The sequence below is a fragment of the Agelaius tricolor genome, unplaced genomic scaffold (assembly GCF_023055355.1).
Source record: "Agelaius tricolor isolate 1412-34295 unplaced genomic scaffold, bAgeTri1.0.p SCAF_8, whole genome shotgun sequence".
Taxonomy (NCBI): domain Eukaryota; kingdom Metazoa; phylum Chordata; class Aves; order Passeriformes; family Icteridae; genus Agelaius; species Agelaius tricolor.
In genome coordinates this window covers 24,156,365-24,182,204 of record NW_027269268.1, presented here as the reverse complement: position 1 = coordinate 24,182,204, position 25,840 = coordinate 24,156,365, and the positions used below count along the sequence as shown (strand labels likewise).

Below are 25,840 nucleotides of genomic sequence, written 5' to 3'. Positions count from 1 at the left end.
CAAATTAACTTCTTAGACTGAGCCCACAACTCCACTTATATTTCATTTCTCTGGAGCATGCCTCAGTGGCACAGTTCTTTCTTAGTGGAATATTACAAATAGTCTTCAGGGTAATATGAAATAAAAATTATAATGCAAAACAAGGGTTGAAAACCATTTCTAGTTGTATGAACTTGTCAGACACATTATTGGTGAGGAAAGAGGAAACTGGTAGCAAATAGAGGAAAGACATGGCAAAAAATAAACCCTACTGTCATGGAAGAACCTCTGTTCCTGGAAAACAGTGCTAAAGGGAACAGGATCTACTATAGAAATAAGGGAAGGTAAAAGAAAACTCAGACACATTTTCACCTGAGCAGGTCCTCTCCTCCCTTCATATCTCCTAACAACCCTTAAGTAGTTAATTTAGCAAAAATAATATTTTGTCATGCAGGGTGAATTTTATTTGTTGGTTTAGGAAGAGTTAGATTTCAGTTATAATATTTTCTAAAACTTTTTTAGCAGTAATATTGCATCAGAAATATTGCATGCCTTTTGCCCAAATAAAACTAATACACTCCCATTTCCTGTCAGTGAAAATTCTTTGAAATTGAACTGTTAAAAAAATTCTCTTCACATGTTCTCAATAGAGGTCTGTCCAGGTGAGGTAGTTAAATACCTGTAAGTTTTTTATGCAGTTAGAATATTTCACTGACACAGAAAGCGACTAGAAATATTCTGGCCTATGTAGTCAGAACACAACTAATTGCAGTGCCTTGCTATTGGTCCTAAAAGTTGTTTCTGTTGCTGAGATGCTTGAGAGTGTTCAGTGATGGCAGTCCAGTCTCTAAGGAAGTGAAAGGTCCTTGCTTTTCCAGAGACAAAGTGGAAGAATAAGGCATTTGGCTTTGCTGCAGTGGGAAATCTACAACATGACGTAGGCTACATAAAGGACCTTGTGTCAAGAAATGCTGAACAGGCAGACATGAAAATTGGACTTTAGGAAGTGTGGCAGAGCAAGACAGGGAGCTGAGGTGCCAAAAATATTCAAACCAGTGAATGTGCAGTCAAGCAGGGCCCATTCTGAAGAACACAGTGGGGAAGGCAGGGTCTCAGTATGGAGCACAACGATGCTATGCAAGAGGAGATTAAAGAGGGAAGAAATTGAGGGGAAATAGGAGTGGGAATGTCAGGCTTGAGATGAAGAATTAAGATCCACTTCCATGAAAGCAAAATCCTTTCCAGAAAATCAATAGAAACCTTAAATCTCTGATATTTATGTGCTCTTCCTCTCAGCTGGTAGTCTAAGAAACTAAAAGCCATATTATCTAATTTTTAACCTTCTCCCATATTATTATAGTACATTTTTGCAATTTGCATATTGGGGTTATGTAGAAAAGGCTGTTCTCTCTAACTGGGTTTAAAATATCCCTGAAGCCTACTGATTTTTGCATCCTATCTGAGATAAGGTAGATTTATGCATTTCTTGCAATGCAGAAGTGTAAGGCATTTCTATGATCTAATGGGACAGCATGCTGAGACATCTCTTGTAAATAGTTGAATAGGATTTGAAAGTATTTAATCTCATGCCAAAGTAGACACAGTTAATTTTTGATCTTGTTATCTTCTTTCATTATCAACTGATACTTCATCCTCTACCCAGCTGTGTTTTGTGACAACCTAAGTATTCCACACTTGTAGAGCTGCATTAAACAAAACTTTGGCGAATAGGAAATACACTTCCTTAATCTTATTACAGTTAATATTTTTTATTGTTGGAAACAACCTCAAGCAAGTTGTCTCATGAGTTGCTGACTCATGTTCAACTTGCCATCAGCCAGGACCCCAGGTCCCTTTCCACAGCACTGCTCTCCAGCACCTCATTCCCCAGTTTGTACAACCTGCCAGGGCTGCCCCTGGTTGTAGGTGCCCCAGGTGCAGAATCTGGCATTTTCCCTTGTTAAACTTCATACAGTTGGTGATTTCCCATCTCTAATTTGTTGATGTCTCTCTGCAGGACCTCTCTGTCCTTGAGGGAGTCAATAGCTTCTCCCAATTTGGTGTTGTCAGCAAAGTTACTTAGTATTCCTTCAAGTCCTGTGCTGTGTCCAAGTCTTTAATGAAGATTTTGAAGAGAACTGGGCTGAGGATTAAGTCCTGTGGAACCCCACTAATGACTGGATCCCAGCCAGATGTTACCTCATTCACTGTAACTCTGTTCCTGACCCGTGAGCTGGTTGTTCACTCATCATGTAACACAGTTATCCAGCTGCCTGGACGTTTTGTCCAGAAGGACAAATGGACTTAAAATCTTAATTAATGATCTGAATAAATGGGGCAGAGTTCTACCTTCAACAGTTTTTTAGATGGCACCAAACTGAGAGGAGTGGCTGGTAGACTACAGGGTCATGCTGCTGTTTGTTTGACAGGATGGAGAAATGAACCAGCAGGAATTTAGGAAGTTCAAAGACAAACACAGGAGTCCTGCACCCAGGGAAAAACATCCCTGGTGCACCAGTATATCCTGAAGACCACCTAGTGGAAGGCATCTTGGCAGGAAAGGACTTCAGAGGGAAATCAGGTTGAACATAAGCTAGTGAAGTGTCCATATGGTAAAGAAGGGAGGTGGTATCATGGGTACAGAAGGTCCTGTCTGAACATGTATAAAGAATTATAAACCTGAACAGGTTTTTTGCATGTAGAAGGGATTGTTACTAGGTGTTTTGCAAAGAGGGGAAAGGTGGAGATGAAAGGCTAAGATTTGTGAAACAGGGTAATTAAAATCTCTTTACAACGTATCATGTCTCGCTAATTGTACATTAGTCATATTTTATAAAGAAATCCAAGGAAAAATAAAAATCTTAATACTCGACCACCAACTATTGAAGAATTGAGGCTTTTTTTTTTGATACCACAGTGAAAAGAGGTTTTTCTCACAATATTTTGTCTGCTTCATAAATTTTCTGAGACAGAATTCTGCATTGACTGTCACTGAATATCTGAGGAATACCACATCTGTATGTAGTTATATATAGCTGCAGGGGTCTTCTGAATTGCTTATCATTATTTTTCTTAAAATGAAAATAATGTTCTCCACTAAATTATAATTGTTTTCTGTATTCAGTTCCACCAGTTATCCGAGTCTATCCAGAGAGCCAGGCGAGGGAGCCAGGTGTGACAGCTAGCCTTCGGTGCCACGCTGAAGGAATTCCCAACCCACAACTGGCTTGGTTGAAGAATGGAATTGATATCACTCCAAAGTTATCCAAACAGCTAACTCTTCAAGGTAAAGGAATGCACTTACTGTTTTCTACATCTTGCTAATGTTTTATCCGTGCATCATTTCCATACTAACTGCTCTTCTTCCATAGTTTTAACAAAGGCTTGAAGTCTAAGCTAAAACATTTCAAAAGATGCAATTTCTTCCAGTTACTCCCAAGACATGTCTTTCTGCTTTGTCTTTGTTAGAATAATGATTGTACTTACTGGCAGGATTACCAGTATGCTGCCAATATGCTCTTAGCTGTTTGATATTGTGCAGTATCTGAGTGGAGCAGGCAGTGCAAGACCTAGTCCCAGTCAGAACTGATAAGAATCTTGTGAGATTTGGGGACCTCATAGTAGAAAGGACTGGAGGAGAAGTACCTGAAATGGATGTGCTCTTTACTGAAGAATATCAGCAGACCTGTGTGGGAGTGCAAAGACATTGCAAACACACACACAAGCCCTACCTCCCCTCCCAAAATACCCAAACCTCTCAAACCCCACAAACCTAAAAAAAAACCCAAAAAAACAAGGAAAGTCATACCTTTAGCACCAGTTCATTTCTATTAATCTTCAGGGCTCAGCAAAATCAGTGGACATGTTCAGCATAAAATCTCTGCTTCAGTCTTTCTGGTAATTTTTGATAGCTGTAGGAGAAAAAAAAAATCTCCTGCTGCTTGTGTTCCCTTCAAAACTTTCTCTCACTCATCAGCAAAACCAGGATGTGTAGTTAAGATAGGACAGCACTCAGCCTGCACTGTAAGAAGCAGTGGGACAGATATGGCAATGCTTCTCTGAAGTGTTACTTCCCCTGCAGGTGTCATAGTCCCCTGTTCTTTCATGTACAACTCTCTTGGATATTTGTGAACAATTGCCTTGCAAAAACACTTTCAACTATGAGTAGAAAGTGATGAACTTCTCTTCTATTGCAACATTCTCTTAATTTCTCCTGTAGGGATTTGAGGAAATTTTTTTTCACCTTTGTCTCTATTCCATATATTTATGAAAAATAAATTCAAAGGATTCCTCTGTAAGCAAAATACATTTAATTCAATTTTCTAGCATGGAATTATTTGAAATAAAATTTTGAAAATCTCATTACATTTTCCCAGAGTTTTTTTTCCTGAGTTAAACTATCTGTGCACTTGCTTCAAGCTAGAAGGGTGCTACACCATAAGACAATGCCCCTTTTAGTCCATACTTTAGAATATCTACAAAGCTTGGTTTTTTATAGTTCCTACAGCTGAACAAGTATACTATACTTAAAATTCAATGAATCATTGTTCACACAATTATTCACATCACATTATTTAAAAGACCTTTGCCTGTGAAACCTGGATTGTTTGTTGACATTCCTACACAGTCTGACATAAAATTCCTGAGGTTTCCAGAAGCTTCTACATTGATGTAGGGGAAAAATTTCAATGCACCTGTTTTTCTGTTGTTACACTGCAGTCACACAATACCAAAACTAACTTGGTGCCTCTGGTTAGGAACAACAAATTAAAATTTTTATTTACATTGGATGTTTGGCCAGTTGTATTCCTTGGGTTATTTTGTGTAAAGGAAATGATGGTGTCTAGTAAACAGATGCAACATAATAAAAACCTAATATTTACCTGGCTTTAAAAAAAATAGTAATTTAAATATATATAAAACCTCAGATCGATATTTGTCTCAGAAGCACAAAACCAACTGAGGCACTCTGAATAACTGTGAGATGAAATAGTGCATGTAATTCACTAGCCAGTTGAATACCTTTGGACTAATTTGGCATGCCTCCAAGTTATGAACTCAGGAATGAAAATGGTTTAATTAGTGTAAGCAGAGAAACCCTTCTGAATTTATAATCTGAAAGCACTAGTGTGTCTGCATGTTAAGTTTTTCCTCTCCTTTCAGCAAATGGCAGCGAGGTTCACATCAGCAATGTGCGCTATGAAGATACAGGAGCATACACTTGCATTGCAAAGAATGAAGCAGGGGTGGATGAGGATATTTCTTCTCTCTTTGTGGAAGATTCTGCTCGAAAGACTCGTAAGTATTGTGAGAAGTATAAAAATACACGTCGCCCACTCTCAAACATTTAATCAATATTAAAACTATGAAACGTTAAATAAATTTAAAAAAGTTTGTGCAGATAGCTGATTTAAAAAAATAAAGTTCAATTAATGGCATCCAAGAGTCACTGAAGGCCGAGTGCAAAATCTGCAGTACATTTAGAAGTAAAATGAAATCTCTGATTCATTGTGTGAAACAAAAATTTTTTTACATTGCTGGTAAATTTTTGGTTGTTTCCTTGTGAGAGATGTGTTGCATACAAAGGGAATGTGAAGAGAAAAAGAAAAGGGATGTCTGTATATGGAAACTATTAGTGTGTTTCCCAGTAGTTGATGGGGTGAGGGAGGAAGACCTTTCCTTCCTGTCTGTTCTTGACACACACCGAGAGTCAAAATCAGCTTCATGGTGTGACAGTAATCATATGGCTTGATCTCACCTGCTGAAGTGCCCAGCAGGTCCAGAGCAGTTCCAGCCTACCCATGCTGCCTTGTGCCTGGAATATGGAGGAATAGTGAACATATTCACTTCTATTTTGGGAGTTGAATTTGCCAAAGAAATCAATATCACTACTAAAAAGCAGTATTCTTTATCCTCTGTTAAATGATAGTGGAATTTATAAACCCTGTTTTCCTATTATTTGTCTAACAGTATTTTTTTGTCTAACAGTATTTTTTTCCTCTTACCTCACTTTGCTTAGAAAAATCCATTCCTGAGTTTATATTTCACCCATTTTTTGTTTGGTTTGATTGGTTGGTTTTGTCTGTTTGTTTTTTTTTCTTTTGAATCTCTTATTTTAATGAATACTACATACTTATTAGAAATACATCCAGTAAAATAATAGTTATCTTACTAGTGAGTGTGATTGCATTAACTTAAGACATTCCTGTTCATTTAAAAGCATATTCAGCAGTGTCAAGTACTCAGCAGGGTACCAGTGGCAGAATTAGTACCACTGCAAGTCTGCCTGACACTTACAAGCCACAGGACATTGAGTTCAGTTACATATAGGTTTGCTATGCTTCAAATATTTCAGAGGAAATCTTCCGTGTAGGAAAATTTTATCATCTAAAATGTTGATATCTTTACTTAGCTGCTTTAAGTAAGACTAATTATAACTGTAATTTTTCAAATGCCTTAACACGGATTTTTTTAAGTGTCATGAAAATTACTGCTCAGACATTTCTGGGGAGACACCTGAGGATAAATAAGTTGTTTGATCATGCAGAGTTCCTGGTAGTCTGGTAATGTGAAGTAGCTTGGCCACTTCCATTTGCCTATTGCATTGTGTGAAAAATATTGTGAATGTTGCCAAATTTCAAGACCCTGAGGAACTCTAGTTGGTTATATATATGTTAGGTTGTTATATAAATGTTAGGTTAAAACTTGTTAGGCCTTAACAACAAATTATTTGTAGCAAACTAGCCAGTTTGCAAGTGTTTCAGTTAAGTTAGTCAGTTTAAGTTTAGTTTAAGTTTAGTTTAAGTTTAGTTAAGTCAGTCCAGTTCTGCAGATCTGATCTGCTGTGAATATGTATGGATATTGCACAACAATGCAGAACACTTTTTACAGGACTTGTAATATGATGTAATAATTTTAGATCTGCTACCTTAGCAGGATTTGTAAAATCACATGCCATACAGTGAACACAGCTTGTAACAAATGCTTTAATATCTACGAGCAGTAAGTTGTGAGAATGACCATTGGTGTCATGAAAGATGCAAATGAAGGAAGACAGAATATAAAACAAACTATTTCTAAGACAATTCATCCAAAAGATATAGTCATTTTCCTTCCTATAAAAATGATTTACTCTGCAAGTTCTGTGTTGTATATTGAAGGGAAGCATTTTACCATTATGTTCCTTGGTGTTTGAAAATGGTTTCCCAAGAATTGATTCATGTGTAAATACTCATAAAATCCAAATATGTATAATTATAGCTTTCAAACTTAGGTGTAGCAGATATTTACATGTTAAACTCCAATTTGTTCAGAATCCCATTTTGGTACATGCAAGAAGAATAAGGTACGTACTAATAAAAAAGCCCTGACTCTCAAAATCATTGTCACAACTATATGAACAAATTACAACAGGTACACATTTTTATAGATGCAGTTTAAAAAGCTGTGGCTGTTTTTAAAAAAAAAATTCTTTGCAGGGAGGAGTTGCTAGCATTGGAGAGCTGCTTTTAGAAGTGGAAGGGCCTCATTATTAACTCTTTTCTGCTTGTTTTGATATTTCCTCCAAAACTCTTCTTCATACATTAAATTAGAGATTATTAAGGAAAAAAATCACCTAGGTAAAACTACTTGGATAGGATTGTGGGCTTTTTTTTACCCCACCCACACATATTAAGCACAATGCTAGAGCTACTTCTATTTCAAGTCTATTAGGTCACAAGTTATATTCTAAAGATAATCTCTGGTGAATGTAAATGTGATTCTCTATGATCTGATATAAACTATTTCTGTCATTTATGACAGTTTTATAAATTATTTTGCTTTTATCCTCCTTTAAGAGAATAAACATTTTTAAATTTTTTTGGAGTTCCTTATTAGAGGGTTCCCTTTTGGAAATCTTAGGATACTGTTTTGAATAAAATAAGATCAGTTTCTCACTAGCTTGTCAGTTAGTCTGGGCTTTTCTCCTTTGTGATGTCATATAAGATAAAAATCAAAGCAAAATAAAAGCATTTCTGAACATTGGATCGATTTTCTATTGAGAGTTTAGTGAGAACTTTACAGTTGAGTTCTAAAATACAAAGTACAATTCCACTGCCTTGAGCATGACAATAATTTCAAAAGCCACTTAAGAAATGCAGAACATTATTCCATTACCAGTGCATATATTTTATTTCCTAGGAAGTGTAATAGTCAAAGTAAATGTTCACTTTTGTACTTATCTGACCCATTGTTTGGGTGCATGGGAAAACTTTGGGGGTTTAATGTTACTTCACAAAAAAACCTAAATTTTTATTATTTTTGTGTGGAATATTGCTTTCAATGCATCCCAAATGTATTAAAAATTGAGTTCAGTGCTTTGAGAAAAAAACACAATCTGTGACCAAAAGGGCACGGATAGTTGATTTCTCTGTAAATTGGTGATTTAAACAGCTCCTAAGAGATAATACTATGTTTTCTGCTACCTTGGACTAAATAAAAATCACTGTCATTATGGAAAAGTAGATTGTTAAATAATAAGCAAACCTTTAACTCACTTGTCTGTCTAAAAGTGCTCTCAGATTGCTAGGTTTTCATAATTCATAGGATTTTTTCAGATGCATGTAATGTATATGTCTGTATTATAAAGAGAAAAGAAATGAAGGCAAAGCTATACTGAACTGTGGGAAATGTGATCCTGGTAGAAAAAATAAAGTTACACAATGTGAAGTATGAATTAAGGGTGCTAGGAACTTGTTCATTTTGAAGTTTCCAGTTTCAGAAATTTGAAGTCCACTTACCAAGAAAAGTCAATAAACTTTGATGATAATGGTTCATAATCAGGATCATAATCTAGATGAAAGTGAATGGAAAATACTCTGAAAATGCTTTGTCATTCAGATCTGTTGAGTAAAGGCCAGCACTGAACAGGGAAGCATTGCTCTGTCTCGCATAGGTAAAATTTTAAATATTGGATGATAGTCTCAAGGATAGTTTGGCCTCCTCTTAGCACATCAGCCTTTTTCAATGTGCACTAAAAATAAGACTTCTGAAAACATGCTTTCATTTTAACATTGTCTTTGGTGAGAGAAATCAAATTATTTTTAAATACTTTAGCCATGCCTTTTACCGATTAACTCATTCTGTAGCTGAAATTTTATTTCTATATTTAACAACAGTAGATGGATCCTTTTTGCTAGATTTGTGAAGCTATAATGGAAAGTTTTAGGTTATATTACCTATATAACCTATATTACCTATATACCTTGTCTCTTAAAAGTACTGGTGATAAATTTCTACTGCTCTCTGTTATCAGATCCTGTTTAATTCCTCTGATGTTGATAATAGCAGTAGCATCTAAAATACTTCTGAATGTGAGAACTGTGCTGTTTTGATTCTCTGGAGACTGCAAATTCTCTTTTTGCTGTGAATTCCATTTTCCCTCAAGCCTGCAGTTACAGCCATTGAGAATGAGATAGCTGGTCTGGTTGATAGCTGAATGACCCCTGTGGTGACTGGTAAAAACATTCTGGGGATTAATGACCTGGTCTAAATCTCATTGAAGACACAAGAGTCTCCCCTACTGTCATGATCCTCTAATAATACCTGAGACAGCTCAGCTGTGTTGGAAGGACTCTTTGGTGTAATCACATTCGTAAATACAAATAGCAGTTCAAAATCTGATTTTATTTTCATTCCAACATATTTTTATTTTTCAGAACTGGTATTGCATGGATTCATAGATTTAAGCATGATGGAACCATTTTATCTAACTCTATTCTATCTTCTACATTTCACAAGACATTAAATTGCATTCTGTTCTGCCTGAATACAGAGCAAATGCTTTGTTTGCCTGAAGTGTGTCCTTACAGAGATGCATTTACCTGAGTCAGACATGCAGAGAGACAAAAAAATCCCTCATTTCTCTTGATATTTTGCTTTATTTATTAATCAATTTCACTAATACAGAATAATGCTTAGTTTCCATTTTGAAGTCACTTTTTCCTTCAGTTGCCTCCTTTGAGTCCCTCTCTTTTTTCCCCCTCCAATAAATTGACCTCTTAAGAAGTCTTGTCCTATGAATATATTAATATTGATTGCAAATTCTCACACACACAATATATAAGTTTCTCATAATAAGATAGTTACCATAGTACTCAGTCCTCTTGTCTTGAGAATTCTAATTATTTTAGTACAGTTTGTTTTTTTAAAAAAAAGGAATACTTCTCTTTGCACAAGAAAATTTATTATTTGTTATTTTTAATATTCTGGAAATCAAAATATAAATTTGGTAATTTTTTCTTCCTCATCAATCCTTTGTCACTATTTTCAACTAATACCAGCAGTGGAAGTTTGTTCACATGTTTATCTCCTATATGCTGTCAGACCTCACTTTCCAAATCCTATTCCTTCTCACCTGTCTCAGTTAGGCATAGTCTGTTCTTTGTTTTCCAAGACATCTCCATTTCAATTTGGATAAAAACATCAATTTATTTTACAGATGAACTTGACAAAGTCATTCAAACAGTTTTTTCAAGCTGTTGTTTATCATTACAGGTAATTCAAAGACTTCTTAGGAAATGATTTTGTATTTTGCAGGTCATTGATGAAAGTGGTTAAGACACGATTCACTACCTGTTGCTCTGGATATACTCCAGAACTTTCTCCTTCACCTTTTACTAATGATTTAACTACATTTTCAGATTAATTATTTTGGCAGTTTTTAATTCTATTAAGATATATTTTACCATTATTAAATAACCCATTTAATCAGAATATTCTCTCTTAACAAATCAGATGTTTAGCAAAATTATGGGTCACAACTATATGAATTTTTTACATCACCAAACTCCTATTTACATTAAAAAAATTATCAGGTTTGTCTGTGAAGACCTGGTCTCTGTTAGAACATATTAGCTGACTTATAACTTTATTCTTGTTTTTTGATTTCTTACTGAATTTAATTATGTGCAAGTGTTGTCTGTTCTTTTGCCTGGGTCATATAACCCAGTCTTACTAGCCTACAGGTACTTGAGTTACTAAGTTTCAGAAAGTGAGGCAACTACTGGGAGCAGATATAGTGGTACTTAATGGCACTCTTAAAATTTATGATGTATTCTGAAATGTATTCAAAACTAATAGCATCAGACCAGCTGAAACTTTTAGCAAGTATTCTATGCACTGCATTTGTACCTGTTTTTTTTTTTTTAATATTTTTTTTAAATATTATTTAATTTTTTTTTAGTGACTACACATCATTTACCCTTCTTTTTTAGTCCTTTGTAAGGTAGAAGGTATTCAATCAGGCTCTCGTTTCAGTTATTATCCTGCTCCTGTACAAATGCAGGACAAAAATATTTATAGAAGAATGTTGTCAAGAGAACATTAAAAAACCCAAACGTGTTCATTGAAGTTCAATTTAAACCTTGAATAGCTCTGATGTGACAAGACTTGTCTTCTACCTTTAGCAGCAATCTGCGATGTTTTCCAGGGTTTTTGCTGCTGCAATGTATAAAGGAATGTCAGATGGCTGGAACCTCTTCTGCTAGCAGAAAAATAGGATTTCATCATAACTAAGACTCCTTATTTTCTTTAGGACTCCAATTTCTCTCTTTTTGTAAACAGGTTCTATATTCTAGCACCCAGCATCCATGCAGCAACTGATAAAAGATGGCTTTTCATTTTCTAGCTTGTAATACGTGCAGGTACATTTTAAGAGACTCTCAAATCTTTTATTAACAGATAGCTTTCTCCTCCATACTACTGGACTTAGCTTCCTTTAAAACATGAACACACAAATGGACAGCTCCACCGTAGTTCTCTGTTGATGACTACATATGATAATCACAAACACTGATTGGATCAGCCCAACTCCTAGAAGCCATATGTCAAACCAAAGTCGTCATCTTGCTGTTGTTGAAAAACTCTTTGGAAGCTGAAGGATTTAAATATAGGACAAAGATAATTTGGCAGTGTAGCTTGACAATATATTTATGAGAAAGGTGGAGTGGGAAACATGTTACCGCATTTTTTGTTGATACATGGTAGAATAATAATTTCAAAGAGAGGAGGAAGAAATTGCAACTTCCATCTGTGGAATTTATTTATTTTGTGAGATTCCATTGAAATAGTAGTAGGACCAATAGAATTGGTCCAACTTTTAAAATTTAATGAAAGTAACATTAACTGACTATGGAATATAATACATAGCTAAATATACCAATTAAACTATTTTGTTAACTTAGAAAAAAGATAGCTAGGAAGACTTAAGCTAATAATGGAATATTTAATATAAATAATAGAGTAGAATATATCACTGTAATTTGATACACATATGGAATATCAGATTACACTGAATATAAGGGGGTTTTTTCCTAAAGAAGAAAAGCTGGTAGTATAGAAAACAGGAAAATAAAAAATAGTCATCACCAAAGACAAGTGAATATTTTCAGGGGTAATTTTTAAGTACTTAATTTTTTTTTTAGCTACTAGTAAAATATTTTGAAGTAAAGTAACTTTAAAAATCCATATTTTTTGGTTGTTTCTGGATAACTTTGACAGGTACTTTGTATGTGCTTTAGTTTCTTTTCTGTTTCAATTTAGATTAGTTCCACTATACTAGAGTCATAGATCATAAAAACTCATGCGGTTCCTTTTGAAGTGAAATACTTCTGTGGGTTTGTGGTTTGGGTTTTTGTTTATATTTTACCTTTACCTAACTATTTCTAAAAAATTGTGTTACAAAGTGCAGTTCAGTTTGTGATTGATTAATATGACTTCTTAGGTGTTTCTCTAATTTTTTTTTGTGACATGTATGCACCTTTGGGAGACAGCTATCATGATAGAGATTTATCAAGTAAAACTATTAGGACATTTCCAAGACCAGTTTGAAAGTACTTGAAGAACTTTTAATATTTGGTAGCTTTTATTTTAGTTATCAACCACAGGCTCTTGTGTTACTGAATTCACCCACTATGACATCATCATATATGGCAAAGTAATTTATCCTACAGTTTATTTCACTCAGTCCCAAAAAGCAGAACAAAAGTTCTCTTTTTGTATCTCTCATGCACTGTATCTTAGGACTAAGTTAAAAAAAATAATATAACTGTTCCATGCCATTAAGTAGCTCTATTTCGAACTGTGCCTTTTTTAGGTAATGTCAAAGTCTTATCACCTAAAAAGATTATGTGATCTGAATGCTACTGGCTTGACAGGTTTATGGCCATCATAAGCAACACAGCATCTCCACTCTCTAGAACTGGGAATAAGATTAAAAGCCTTTTGACTGTGATTTATGGCCTAAATTCTCTCTGAAAGGCTTTATGCAATTTTAATAGAATCGTCCTGTCATATCTGATACTGAATGGTACCTATTTACCTAATTTTCTCAGAGATAATTTATGCTGGCATTTTATTTTATGGCAGAGCTAAACAAGTTTATACTTGTTGACAGCATTGTGGGCAAAGACTTTATTTCAAACTTCCAAGTAATTCAGCTCATGAACCATTTTTTCTTCCTGCTAGTGTACACTGGATTGAGTTAATGTGCTATGGGAAAGGACTTATGCATGATTCATTATAAAGAGTTATATAAAACGTAGAAAAATAAGGTAACGTTCATATTTGAACAAAATTAAAGTGTCAACTGTTGACTTTTAACTGATAAATAATAGTCTAATATATATTAACCAGATCTTTGGTTATTGTATTAACCTAAAATGAAATTGAAGTGCATATCACATGGGAACAGCCTAGAATTTGTAATGACAATTATTTTTAAAATACTTGAAGCAAGCAATAGATGACTTTTTAAAAAGTGTTGGCTTCAGAAATAAATTAGGTTTTATATATTTGCATTTGTATATAAACGAAACCAATCTGAATTTCTTATAGAAAAAGAAGGAAATTAAAAGTAGGTATGTGATTGTGGAACCTCAGCCAAAATGTAATTCATGTCAACCTCATATTCACTTTTAACGCAATTATTTCTAATATAAAAATAATAATTAAAAATGTTTGTAGTTCAGTAAAAAGATAGTAATTATGTTATAGATTTACCCCATACCATAAGGGCAGATTTTTATACATCAGAGATGTGATAAAAGAGAGTAACACATACACTGTCTTTATCCTGTGTTTTGGATTAATCAAAACAGTTGACAGTGGTGGTGGCTATGAGTGAAGTAAGGAGACAACATCACTTTAAACATCTTGAAATTACTCTTTTAATACAATAGAAAGCAGATTATGATAATACGGCAGATTATGATAGTACAATTCTGAAAAATTATGTTGAACTACACATTTTTTTGTATGACTTTATTGCATTTTTCTCACTGTCCTATTTTCTATTACATCTATTTGTGACCTTTTGCCATCATGGAATTGAAGGCTTTGAAAGGGACAGTGGCTTCCTGTCTTTTAATTGATATCCATTTTGTTTGAGTATGTCTGGATATATAATATTGCATGCTGATTACTGAAAATTTGAACACTTACTAATGCCAAAAGGAAGTAGAAAAGTTACATTTAGTCTTGAAACTCAATGTAAATATTGCCTACACACACAGAGACACAGACACACACTTTATTTCCAAAATGCATTGAATGTTTCAAGAAAAGAAAAGTAGGGAGGAATAACACTAGTTGACAGTTGAAATCTTTGAAATTGTCTATTGAGACAGAAAAGTAAATGCAATGAAATTTATTACCAATGCAAGAAGAAAGAGAAGGATACAGAATTTATTTGCAAAGTGATATTGCAGTACCCTCATTCATTTAGTGCTAGAAATACCATGGATATTTGCAGTTGTTGTTTCTATCCAAAGTGGATAAGAATTTACACTGCTATTAGTCTGCTGCAGAATTTCATGAATTACTAAGGACAGAGTTTTGTGAAATATGTGCAACCTATTACCATTCAACCAACTCAATGTATAACAAAGATGAAGAACAGGCATTCTGATGTTATATTAGCTGCTCCTAATCAAAGGCTGGGGCTGTACAGAAAACCAGAGAATAGCTGTGGAAGGACAATGAAGAGTCATTTTTATGGAGCTGTAAGTGTGCTTAAAAAGAAAAAGAAAAGAAAGTAAACCTCTTTCAAGAAAACTTGGATTCTCCCATGTCTTGCATTGCTGAGGGACAAGGGAGAAGGAGGAACAATGCAGACTTCTTTTTGATGACAGTATAAAAAGGCCCAAAACCAAATGATGTAATAAAATAGCTCCTTTAATAAGATATAATAAAAAGAGAAATATAGGTAGTGAGTAAATCTTGCAACCCTTCACATGCCAGGCATCACGGATTTATTTATGCAGCATGGGATTATTTGTGGGTGGATTTTCCCACAGCAAGCTGCACAGATCCTGCCCATGGAGAGGTTGCTGCTCTTTCCCACGCTGTGGTGGTTTTATCTGGTGTAACAAAGAAAGCCATATATCTTATGACAGGTTGCAGTTTGTCATAAGGCCCATGAGTGTGCAGCACAGGTTTTAATGGGCATTCCAGCACCTACCCTTGCAGCAGGTACCCATGTGACATGCAGGCTTCCCTGTCACAAGGCCCCATGCAGAAGACATAACCTGCTCAAGGTCATGAACTTTTGGAATGCAATGTCCTCTGCAAGGCTCCCAGTACATCTCCTAATACTATTTAATAACTCTGTGGAATCATGGCAAAAGAGAAGATAGTGCTCTCTCTTGAAACCAGAACATGTGGCTGAGATCTATCACTAATTCTGTATGCTTACATAGTGGAGTTTACAAATGGTAGAGAATTTAGTATAAAGTGTGTCTGGAAAATGATAATTTTGGCTTAACCAAAAAGGAAGGCAAACAATATGTTCCTTAGCATACTTTTTATCTATACATGCTGTACTTGTTCCAGCATTGACCTCTTTATCTCGAAACTTGACATCTTTCCTGAAAAGAAGTTACAGGTCTGATTAAAAAAAAAAAGAGGTTTCTTGATCTTTTAGGTGAGATTGTGGCTGTTGTTTATAATATTATATTGCATTCTTAAAATGTATCTCAATTTTCTTCTAGCTGATTTGCTAATTTTAAAATTAATACGTGAGGCTTTTACAGCACTTTTATTATCCTGCCCTTTTTCTTGAGCAAAGCTCAGAATCATACATATCATTTTGCATTAACATAAATTAGTGTGTTCTGTACTTAGCATCTTAAATCATTTTGTTTGATCCTGTACAGTTCCCCACACTTGTATAATTGTAATTACTTTTTATTTTCTTTCCTATGTCACCCCTAGAAAAACACTGATAAACTGTATAACATTATGGCTGAATTTATGGGACCTCAAGTGTCATGTATTACATGGTTATTTCCTCACAATGTGAAGAGAAAAGTAATTTTAAAGGAAATCTTCCAGATTGCCCTGGGGAAATGAATTTGCTTTATTTAATAAGACAGACTGGAACACAATATAGGCAAATACAGAATTGTGATCTGCATCTGGAGACACTGTCTAGGCATGTTGGGATAAATTTTAAAGTTCAGAACCCATTTGCAGCTGAGTCTGGTGAATGACAAAAGATGGGCTTCTACAGAGACATCAGCATGAAAAAGAAGGTTAAGGGGGAAATGTGGGCCTGCTGAGGGGGATGGGGACCTGGTGGCAAAGGATCTGGAAGGGGATGAGTTGTACACATCTGGTACAACTCGTACCAGATGTGTACAACTCGTCCCCTTCCAGAAAAACAAGGTTTTTTCACATCTGTCTTTCCTGGCAAAACTGTTCCTAGGAATGTGACAGCAGTGGGAAGGTTTGGGAAGGAAGTCATCCTCTGGCAAGGAAGCTTTCTTTATCCGTGGTGTATAGGATCTGATTGAGATCATTTAAATGAAGTGAACTTTCACAGGTGAAAGGGCCTGGATAGGGTGAACCCAGCTGGAAAAACTGGCCCATGGCATTGTGAGGTGACTCTTGTCAATCTGTGAAGGATCACGGTGATCAAGGAGGTTGCTGCAGACTGTAAGAAAACCAGCACTTTTCAAGGGCAAGGGGGAGAATCCAAGACAAAATAGATGCTTCAACCTCACGTTGATTTCTGGAATAGAGATGGAGCATTTCACCCTGAAAACCATTCCCAGAACTAGAAGGTGTTTAGGAGCAATCATCATGGATTTACAGAGGGGAAAAAAGTCCTGGTCAGCCTGACAGCCTTCTGCAGTGTGGTGACTGGCAGGGTGGATGTGGGGGATGTTGTTTAGCAAGTCCTTAGAAATCTTTTGGATACCCTCAAAGACAAAACCATGAAGTTCAGGCTAGATGCACCGACAGGAGGGTGAATCCAAAACTGGCTGCACTACCAGACCCAAAGGTCAGATCCCAGGGCTGGTTTTTCCCTCTCCTGTCTGTTGAAGTACAAATGATGTGGGAAAGTTTTAGTATCCAGGCCTTTTCTAGAGTGATAGTTCCTGTTTTCATTCTCAACCTTCAGCTGTCAGCAGATGAGGAACTTCTGTGTGCCAACATAATTTTTTATAATATGTCTTTCATTGCTTTTTCCAAACTTTTTTTTAAAGCATACTAATGTTTATAGCTTTTGTAGCACTGTGTTTCAATGAACCTCCCAATTTCATTATGTGTGTGTGACATACATATGTTTTCTGTGTTGTAGTCCTTTCCTTTGTTTATGATTTTTTAAAATTTTGTAAGTTCATTGCTTTGCAATATGTGTTTGTTTTCTGTGAGCGTGTTTTAAAAATTTGATTCTGTTGCATGCTGAGTTCTAAATACTAAAAATTTGCAAGACTATATTAATTTTCTTTTTTTTTTCCCTCCCCAGACAGAAAGAGTAATATTAGGATAATATAATGTCATTGGTCTCAAAGGTCTAAAATCCAATTGTAAACAAGATGGCCAAATAAAATTTGTGTTTTCAGGGGAAAAATCAATGTAAAAATTTAGTTGCTTACCATGCCATCTTATAATTCCATTCTTGGTCTTCCAAAGAGAATGGTGAACATTATACTACATGACAATTTTGGTAGCATGGTTGAGCTACAGCCATACAGAAAAATATCTTGTGTATATTTTAATTTTGCATATCTCTCTCATAACTATGTTCTGAAATTATTCTCTTCAAAGTCCAGGGTTTAAAGGAAATCATGAAAATTGCATCACCTGTCATGTATCGTTTACGGGCATGAAAAGTGCACGTTTTTTGTAATGGATTATAAACCACACTGTTGATAATGGTTAATGGTGTAATGGAGTTAGCTTGGAGGGGTTTAGTGGGAGTGATGGGGTTTACCCTGTCCCCAGTGACTACTATGGCTAATCACAATTTAGTCACATGATGTGGAGAACTGTTGTTAATTTACTGTTTCCAGTGGTTTACCTGCAGGAGTATTTTAGTGACTCAGAGGTTAAAGCATTATAATTATTTCAGAATTGATGTATCTTTCTTGTTTTCCCTTGTTCATTTGTATTTTCTGTTCTTTCTTTCTCTTACATGCTGCAGTTGCAAACATATTATGGCGAGAGCAAGGTACTAATGGAGATTACTTTTGTTCATATTTTCTGTAGTGTGATGAAATACTCATCTGTTGTTTCTTGTGTATGTATCTATGTTTGTTTGTACTCTACAGTTACAGTAATTACCTACCCCCTTGCAACACTACGGAATTTGACTGAAAAAAGTTAAAGTGGAAATGAATCCTATAAATGCTCATACTTTTGTAAACTGCTTTTCCTTTTTGGGAGAGAGAAGGAAATGAGCTGTTCACAATTTTGACAATTGTTTGAAGATACACAACAAGAAGCTCAGATTTAAAATGTAGATCTTTGATTGTTGTCATGGCAAAATTTCTAATCAGTCAGCATATATGCTGTTGAGATTGATTTTCTTGTATGAATCTCTCTTATTTGACAAAATTATAATCTTAAACAGTTGAAAATTGACATACCTGTTGTTGTGTAATTAAACGAAGCATTTTATTCTTATAATCAGGAAAGGGTTGTAAACAGATGTTGGGGCAAGGAATGGATGTTTGTGATGAACTGAAGGATAAACATAAATAAAGACACAATCAGGTGTTATTAACATAAAAATCATGGAAATATTTTTTACATGCAAAAGATAGGTATTAATTTTCATATATATTACATGATCTCAAAAATTATCCTCATATTCCAGAAAAATACCATAATCTAAAGTTGCAATTAGGAATTAAAAATTTTCAGCAATAAGAAATTATTTCAATTATTTCCATTGGACAATTGATAATACAAGATAACAAGTGAATCAGGCTTTGCTGTGAATTCATGCTAGAAATGTTATTTCTGTATACTTTTAAAAAACTTTTTAAAATTAATTTAAAGATTTAAAAATCTGACATTTCATTTGCCTGTATGTAGTAGCCTTTGGCATTCCCAGTGTATTTATAAATCTGAACTAGTTTTATTTTTTTATACCTGTTTTACCAGTTGCTCAGCTGGTACAAGCAATAATTTCTGTGATTGTAGTGGAGCTCAGCTGTTATCCTCCTGCTCTATTGGCCTTGCCGATTACAAGTGATTAGAGTTTCATACAATTACACTGTTAATGATTAAACTGATATGCAACAAATTTGTACCAAATTCTCAAAAGTATGCAGTTCTCATCTCTTGTTGGGAAAGCATCAAGTATATTTTATCTCAAAACTGAAAACATTATTAGTATCGCCTTGATTTTTTAATTTTTTGTCTTTTCAAGTCAATTTGTTGCTTTCAGTCATTAGAATGCACCTAGGAAAATTTAACTTCTGTGACAAAAAATATCAGTTAAAAATAATAGCTTACCAGAGTGCTTATGGTAAAGACATTCAGATTTCTCTGTGACTAATGGGAAACTAATCAAAAAGCAATGTATAGTACCAGATCTTGTGTCTCCTAGAGCAGATAATCTCTCTGTGTAGAAATGCAGGCCAATCATTGTGTTTCCAATAAATACTGTTAATAATTACAACATTGAAAATATTTTACAAGAGACCAATACCCTGAAGATGCCAATAAACATCACCACCAACTTCTCTGGGCCATCCATACTCTGCCATTATCTGTTATGAAAGTATTAACAGATAGGGAGGGCTGGGTGATTAGAAGGAAAATCAAGATCATGAAACCATACATGGGCCTTAATGCCTAGAGATATTTCTGTATCAAGTTCACAATATCTTTATCACAACCACTTGCATCAGAAAATCTGAAAGGATTTTGAAGGTACATGTGTATTACAGTAATAATGAAATATATAAATAAATACAAATCTATTTATATATGCAGAAGAATCCCAACCACCACCATTAAAAAAAAATATGTTAGCCAGTTTTAAGTATCAATTTAGTCTAAATAAAGCAAAGCTATTTATCTGTCACTCCTGGCACTGCATTAAAAATGTGCAGGATTGTATTTAGTGGGAGAAGGGTTGCAAAATTAAGTCATCAAAGGAATAGCTTCTGTAGTTCTGAAAAAGTGGCTTGCTGAGGGGATTAGATATTTATTCAGATTAGATATTTGTACAGGTATCTGTAGCCACTCACTCAAATGAGGAGTTTTGGGTCATAATAAGTTGGAAAGGGGAATTAACTAATTGGATCCAGAGGTAAAGGTTTGTTATATGAACTGACTTGCTTAACTTGGTATTGGAATGGAAGAAGGACATTTCATACTGTATGTCCTTCACTGTTTTTGTAGAACAGTTTGGTGAACATTATTATCCAGACATTGGAAATAAAGCCTTAAAACTCTGGTCTTTTTATTAGTCATAAATAATATCCGTAGATTGGAAATATTACTTTGGAGTATTGGCACCTGAGGTGGAGGTTTTAGGAGCCTGATTACCAAATGTCTGGGTCACCTGGGCTGTCATCTGAGCTACTTCCTCACATTCTGGTATTGCTTATCCTGCTAATAACCATAATACACTTTAGCCAGTGAGAGGATGGAGAAGGGAAAACCCTGTTTTGTGCCCAGTGGTGTTCACATATTCATCCCCAAGGCAAAAAATTCCAGTTGCTCAGCTATAGATCTCTACACTGTGTTCATTGGTACAGGCAGCCCAACATCAGTCAGGCTTATCTGCAAATTTCAGCTGTTCTTACATGATACCATGTCAGGCATTCTCTAAAGAGAGACCTGAACATGCTGTCTGGTGTAGGCTGTGTGGTTTATCTGCATACAAGGCACACAAGTGCCCACTGGCCAGAGTGGGCATATGGCCCTGAGTACACCCTGTGCTCTGAACAGACATGACTAGGGAGTTTTCCATGAACCTAAGCCTGCTTCTATGCTACACCTGATGCAGCACAGACAAATTTCTCTCCCAGTTTTTGCTAGCCTTTTAATAGATAGATTCAATATAAAGTGAGGAAAACCCTGCCTGGAGACTGCCTCTCTTTCTGGGAAAATTTGGCCAGAAATGGGAAATGATTCCACAAGATTTCTCAAAGATAACTGAATGTGTTTGTTCTGGGCATAGCCTGACAGCCTTCTACATACTACAGCCTTTAAAGAACTGTGTTAGCTCTGCAATTCCTAACGGGGACTGGAAACTTTTGTGTACATAAATGTATATATACATACATACACAAACATTCATTCCCCCTACCCTCTCTTGGTTTTCTTATTATTTTATTTTGTCTTAAGACCCGTTGTCTATTAACATTGGTTTTCCCTCAGAATTTAGGATAAGCAGAATTTCAGATTCAAATTTCTTTTTTATGGGTTTGACTCCTCTGTGTTCCTTTACCAAATATTGTTATGCCAAGTGAAAGCTTAGGTAGTGTGCTTAGGATGGATGCAAACTTTTACCATTGTAGCCAACAGTTTAGTTGTCAGAATGGTTATAGTTATGATTTTATGAATACTATGATTTTCTTCAAAGAATTGTATGAATATGAGGCGATCATCCATTTTAGCATCCACATAGCAAATCAACAGCTGTTGTCTTAATTGGCACACAGAAAACTAGTGAGACTGTCCTTTTCTGTGGTCATGACCATAATCACAGATTTGGGAGACTTGGTGCTACAGATCTGGTTTTCACCTTCTGCACAAAACCTAGCATCATCTGTATTTCAGCAACATTGTGGAAGAAGGGTTAAATAGTTCTGTAAACACCTATGGCCCTTCAACATTGGAGTCAATATCTGCCCAACTCTATCTTTCTAATAAAACAAAATAGAGAATATTTCCTTTTCTGATGGAAATATCAAGTAAGGGTTTATAACAAAGACTCAGGTCTTCTCTTTCATTGTTATACAGAAATTATGTTAAGTCCTCCATCCTTAAGAAAAAATAATTTAAAAAAGTATACATAGAGAATTTATATTAATTTGATTTCAGTGTAGATGATTTCACAAGATCACTTTTATTGCTGAACTGTCAAGCTGTATATTTCTAGATCTGTATTCATAAACACACTATTTTGCCAATGGAAAAAAAAAAACAACTATGTAAAATTCTAAATAAAGTTACAGTTTTGTTTCAGTTTTACAACAAAAGATCCCATAGGTTTAGCTGTATAACCACTATACACATTAACAAACTGATCTCATACCAAACTGTGATTAGGTTTTTAGTTCAAGACAAAGATTTTCTTTTTTGTCATTATTTAATTTTATACATTTCAATGTGTTTTTGTCCCTAAGGTCTGGGAATTGGGAACATGTTTTATGTTTTTTATGAAGATGGCATCAAAGTAATACAACCAGTGGAATGTGAATTTCAGAGGCATATTAAGCCTAGTGAAAAACTCCTCGGTTTTCAGGCAAGTTGTCTTTAAAAATCTATTTGTAGTGTTTTCTCAATTATAATTTTCTTTACATAAGAATTTATTACTAGTTCAGTGTTTTCTGCTTGATAAATTCAGCTATGTCTTCTGAATGAATAAATAGCTTATAATGGTGATCTCAAAATGTCTTGTATTGTCCTCTATTAAATTCAAGCTTTCAGTCCTACTTTTCTGTTGAATATTCCCTGAATACTTTTACAAACCTTTTCTTTCTTTGGCTTTCTCCTTTCCCAGTTCTTTAACAGCTCTCTATTTCTGGGTTTGTTGTTGGATTTTTTTTTAGTCCCGCACCAGCTTCCCACCTCCAACCCACCAGTTTAAGTTCATATTAATGAATCAGGGATTGGTTCTCTCTGTATTAAATATAGGATCTTTTGGGGAGCAGGGAAGTGTTAATGGTTTCTTTTTCTCCACTGGATGTTTGTCTGTATTAAACTTGTGAGGCAAATCCCTGTGCTAGTAAGTGCTCTCACAGCTTCCACTGAAGTTAGTAGAGATGATTGATGCGTTGGTTCCAACTCAAAATTCATATAAGTAGTTTCAATAACTTTACTGTTAACATATTTATAGCTGATTTTTCCAAATTCTTAGAATTTATGATATAGTTTCCCTGAGTAGGATGCATAAAAACACCAGTGTATTCTCCACTTCCATTTATTCTTGTGATGTTTTTCCTTTACTGCTAATCAAATTGCTAGCTGACATGATGCATGTTCCCACAGGAACACTTGGTACTAGTCACTACATTAAGACTTACTCTATATGATATATCAGCTTTCAAAAATAGTAACTTTTTCTCATTTGGATTTGAATGAGTGACCTTGAAATACATACTAAGCATTGAGCTGTACACTTTGTGGTTTTTTTTTTCTCTAATGTCTCAATGACAGCAGAACTAGAGCTGTCTCAATGGAATTTGCCTCTTCTGTTATCATTATTGATGTCAAAGGCTGCTGTGCTCAGCAACAAGATTTATTTTAGTGGGAATAATTATGCTTTGAAAAGCTAATCATACCTTGATTCGTGCTGCTTAAGTGAAATTAGATTGACACAGTAAAAAAAATAAGCCAAAAAGCTTTTTTTCATGGCTGTTTAATTAAAAAGCTGATTATGTAAGAATTCTGTTAAAATTTTATTGATTTAAAGTGAAGTCTAGATTTTAAGAGTATTTTTATTGAAATGTGTCAATAATCAGGATGAATATGTAAAGTTTGTTTCCTTTTTGACCCTTTTAAACCTGAATTAGCATAATAGCTATATCTTCTTGGGGGAGAAAAAAAAAGGAAAAAAAAAGAAAAGCCCAGGAAAGTAGGCTATTTGATAACTTTAATTTTAAAGTTTTTTCTAAGAAACTTTTTTAAAAAAAAAATATTTTTCTCCTTTGAAGAATATCATATATTCCTCAAGCCTCTTTGGAAAGTCTGTTTCCTCTGAATAACAATAATAATAAAATAATCCAGTTCTGTCCCAGGATCAGATTTTTATCAAGTTTAGCATGTGATTGCTTAGTGGTAACAGCTCATGTCATAAATTGCTCGTTAGTAATTATCTTTGGCTCTGTCATATACTTGCACTGATCAGAGATGTTGGTAAGTATACCAATAATATTTTGATGTAGCTTTACATAGCTTTTCCCATTAGGGCATCTCCATGACTTAACTATTAACATATTAATCATAAAGGAATCATGTGCTTGCTTAAACCTCTCCCATTTCTCATTTCTTTACACTTCTCTGAATTAGCTGTTCAAGTGATAAGTAAAACCACAGGAGAGTTGTTTATTGCCAAGCAGTTGCTAAAGCATAGGAACATTTCTAAATCCAGCAGTGCGGTTTAGATAGTAGAAAACGTCTGGATATTACACATGACACGCCAGTGTTCCTCCACAGGTTTCCTGTTTGTCTGTCAACAAACCTGAACTGAGCTTCTGTAAAAGAATGAGCTCAGGTGTTTCTACACAGTATTACACTGTATTGTGAACAACACTGCAGTACTTATACATCTACATATTTAGGTATGCTAAGTTTGCTAAAGGTAAATATATTTTCTCACTTGCTATATACTTGAGAACCCTTATCTAAATATTTAATTACCTCTTGTGGAACTGAGTGTCAATACAGCAAAACACTTTGGTGTATATCTAGCATGGGAATCAATTGGAGTCGCTGTGTTTAAAGTGAAGCAAAAGATTTGGTGCTTTACTGGATCGTCATGGGTCACAGAAATTGTGAAGACCTCCTTCCTCTCCTTCCCAGAATCTCCTAAATTATTGGAATCTTCTTAATGTCAAATGCAAGTAGAAATTTATTAGTCTGATAGTGAAAATTCTAGATGCATATGGACACAAATAAAGTGATTTCTATTTTCTGATACAGGTTGCTGTTAGACCAGCTTTGACAGCTGTTTGTTTAACCTGTTGTCAAATAGATTCTTAACCATAGTTCAAGTAGAGTCTTTCACCTCATCATTCGAAAGTGCTTGGGACATTTTCCTCACTAACATTCAACCTCTGTTTATCCTCTGCAAATTAATATTATCCAAAGATTTAAATTCTAATTCTTATGCAAAAGTGTTTTTATTTTCCTTTCACAATGAATCCCAATTAGAATAATTATTTCCAGAGACTGGGAAAAAAGTAATTGAAACAGATGCCTTTTGGAGACTAATGAAAAAATCCTTTTGGCTTCAACATAAAGCTGATTTTCTGTTTATTACAAGAAGTAGCACATAATGGCCAAATTTCAGTAAAATATGCCATCTCACATTTGAATATATGCTGGAGGTTAGAGCAAAATACTTCATTTCATTATAATTAAAGTGACTACATGGCATACCAAAATTTCCACAGGAAATTTGATTGAAGCATACTTTGTAGTCGACAGAAACTGCCTTCGTTTACACTCTTACAGCATAGAAAGTGTATTAAATGCTAGCCTTTGTTTGTAAAAAAAAAAGTTTAAAAAAATCCAGACTGATTTTTAGTAAAGAATGTCAAGAAAACAATGATTTAATGTAGAAGAGGTGATACATAAATTCATTAATTAAAACATGCACTGTTGCAACCTGTTGGTATCACCTTAC

General features: G+C 34.8%; 1 protein-coding gene across 4 annotated transcripts in view; it reads left to right on the top strand.

The window, feature by feature from the left end:
* Positions 1-25,840, top strand: part of FSTL5 (follistatin like 5) — a 272,587-nt gene that overhangs the window by 210,420 nt on the left and 36,327 nt on the right. For 3 of the 4 annotated variants that reach the window (XM_071431980.1, XM_071431978.1, XM_071431981.1), the window contains exons 9-12: positions 3,104-3,265; positions 5,143-5,277; positions 18,449-18,475; positions 22,617-22,735. In XM_071431980.1, coding sequence (XP_071288081.1) covers positions 3,104-3,265; positions 5,143-5,277; positions 18,449-18,475; positions 22,617-22,735 — 443 coding nt within the window. The remainder of the gene's footprint in view (positions 1-3,103; positions 3,266-5,142; positions 5,278-18,448; positions 18,476-22,616; positions 22,736-25,840) is intronic. The other variant, XM_071431982.1, reaches the window with a different exon arrangement.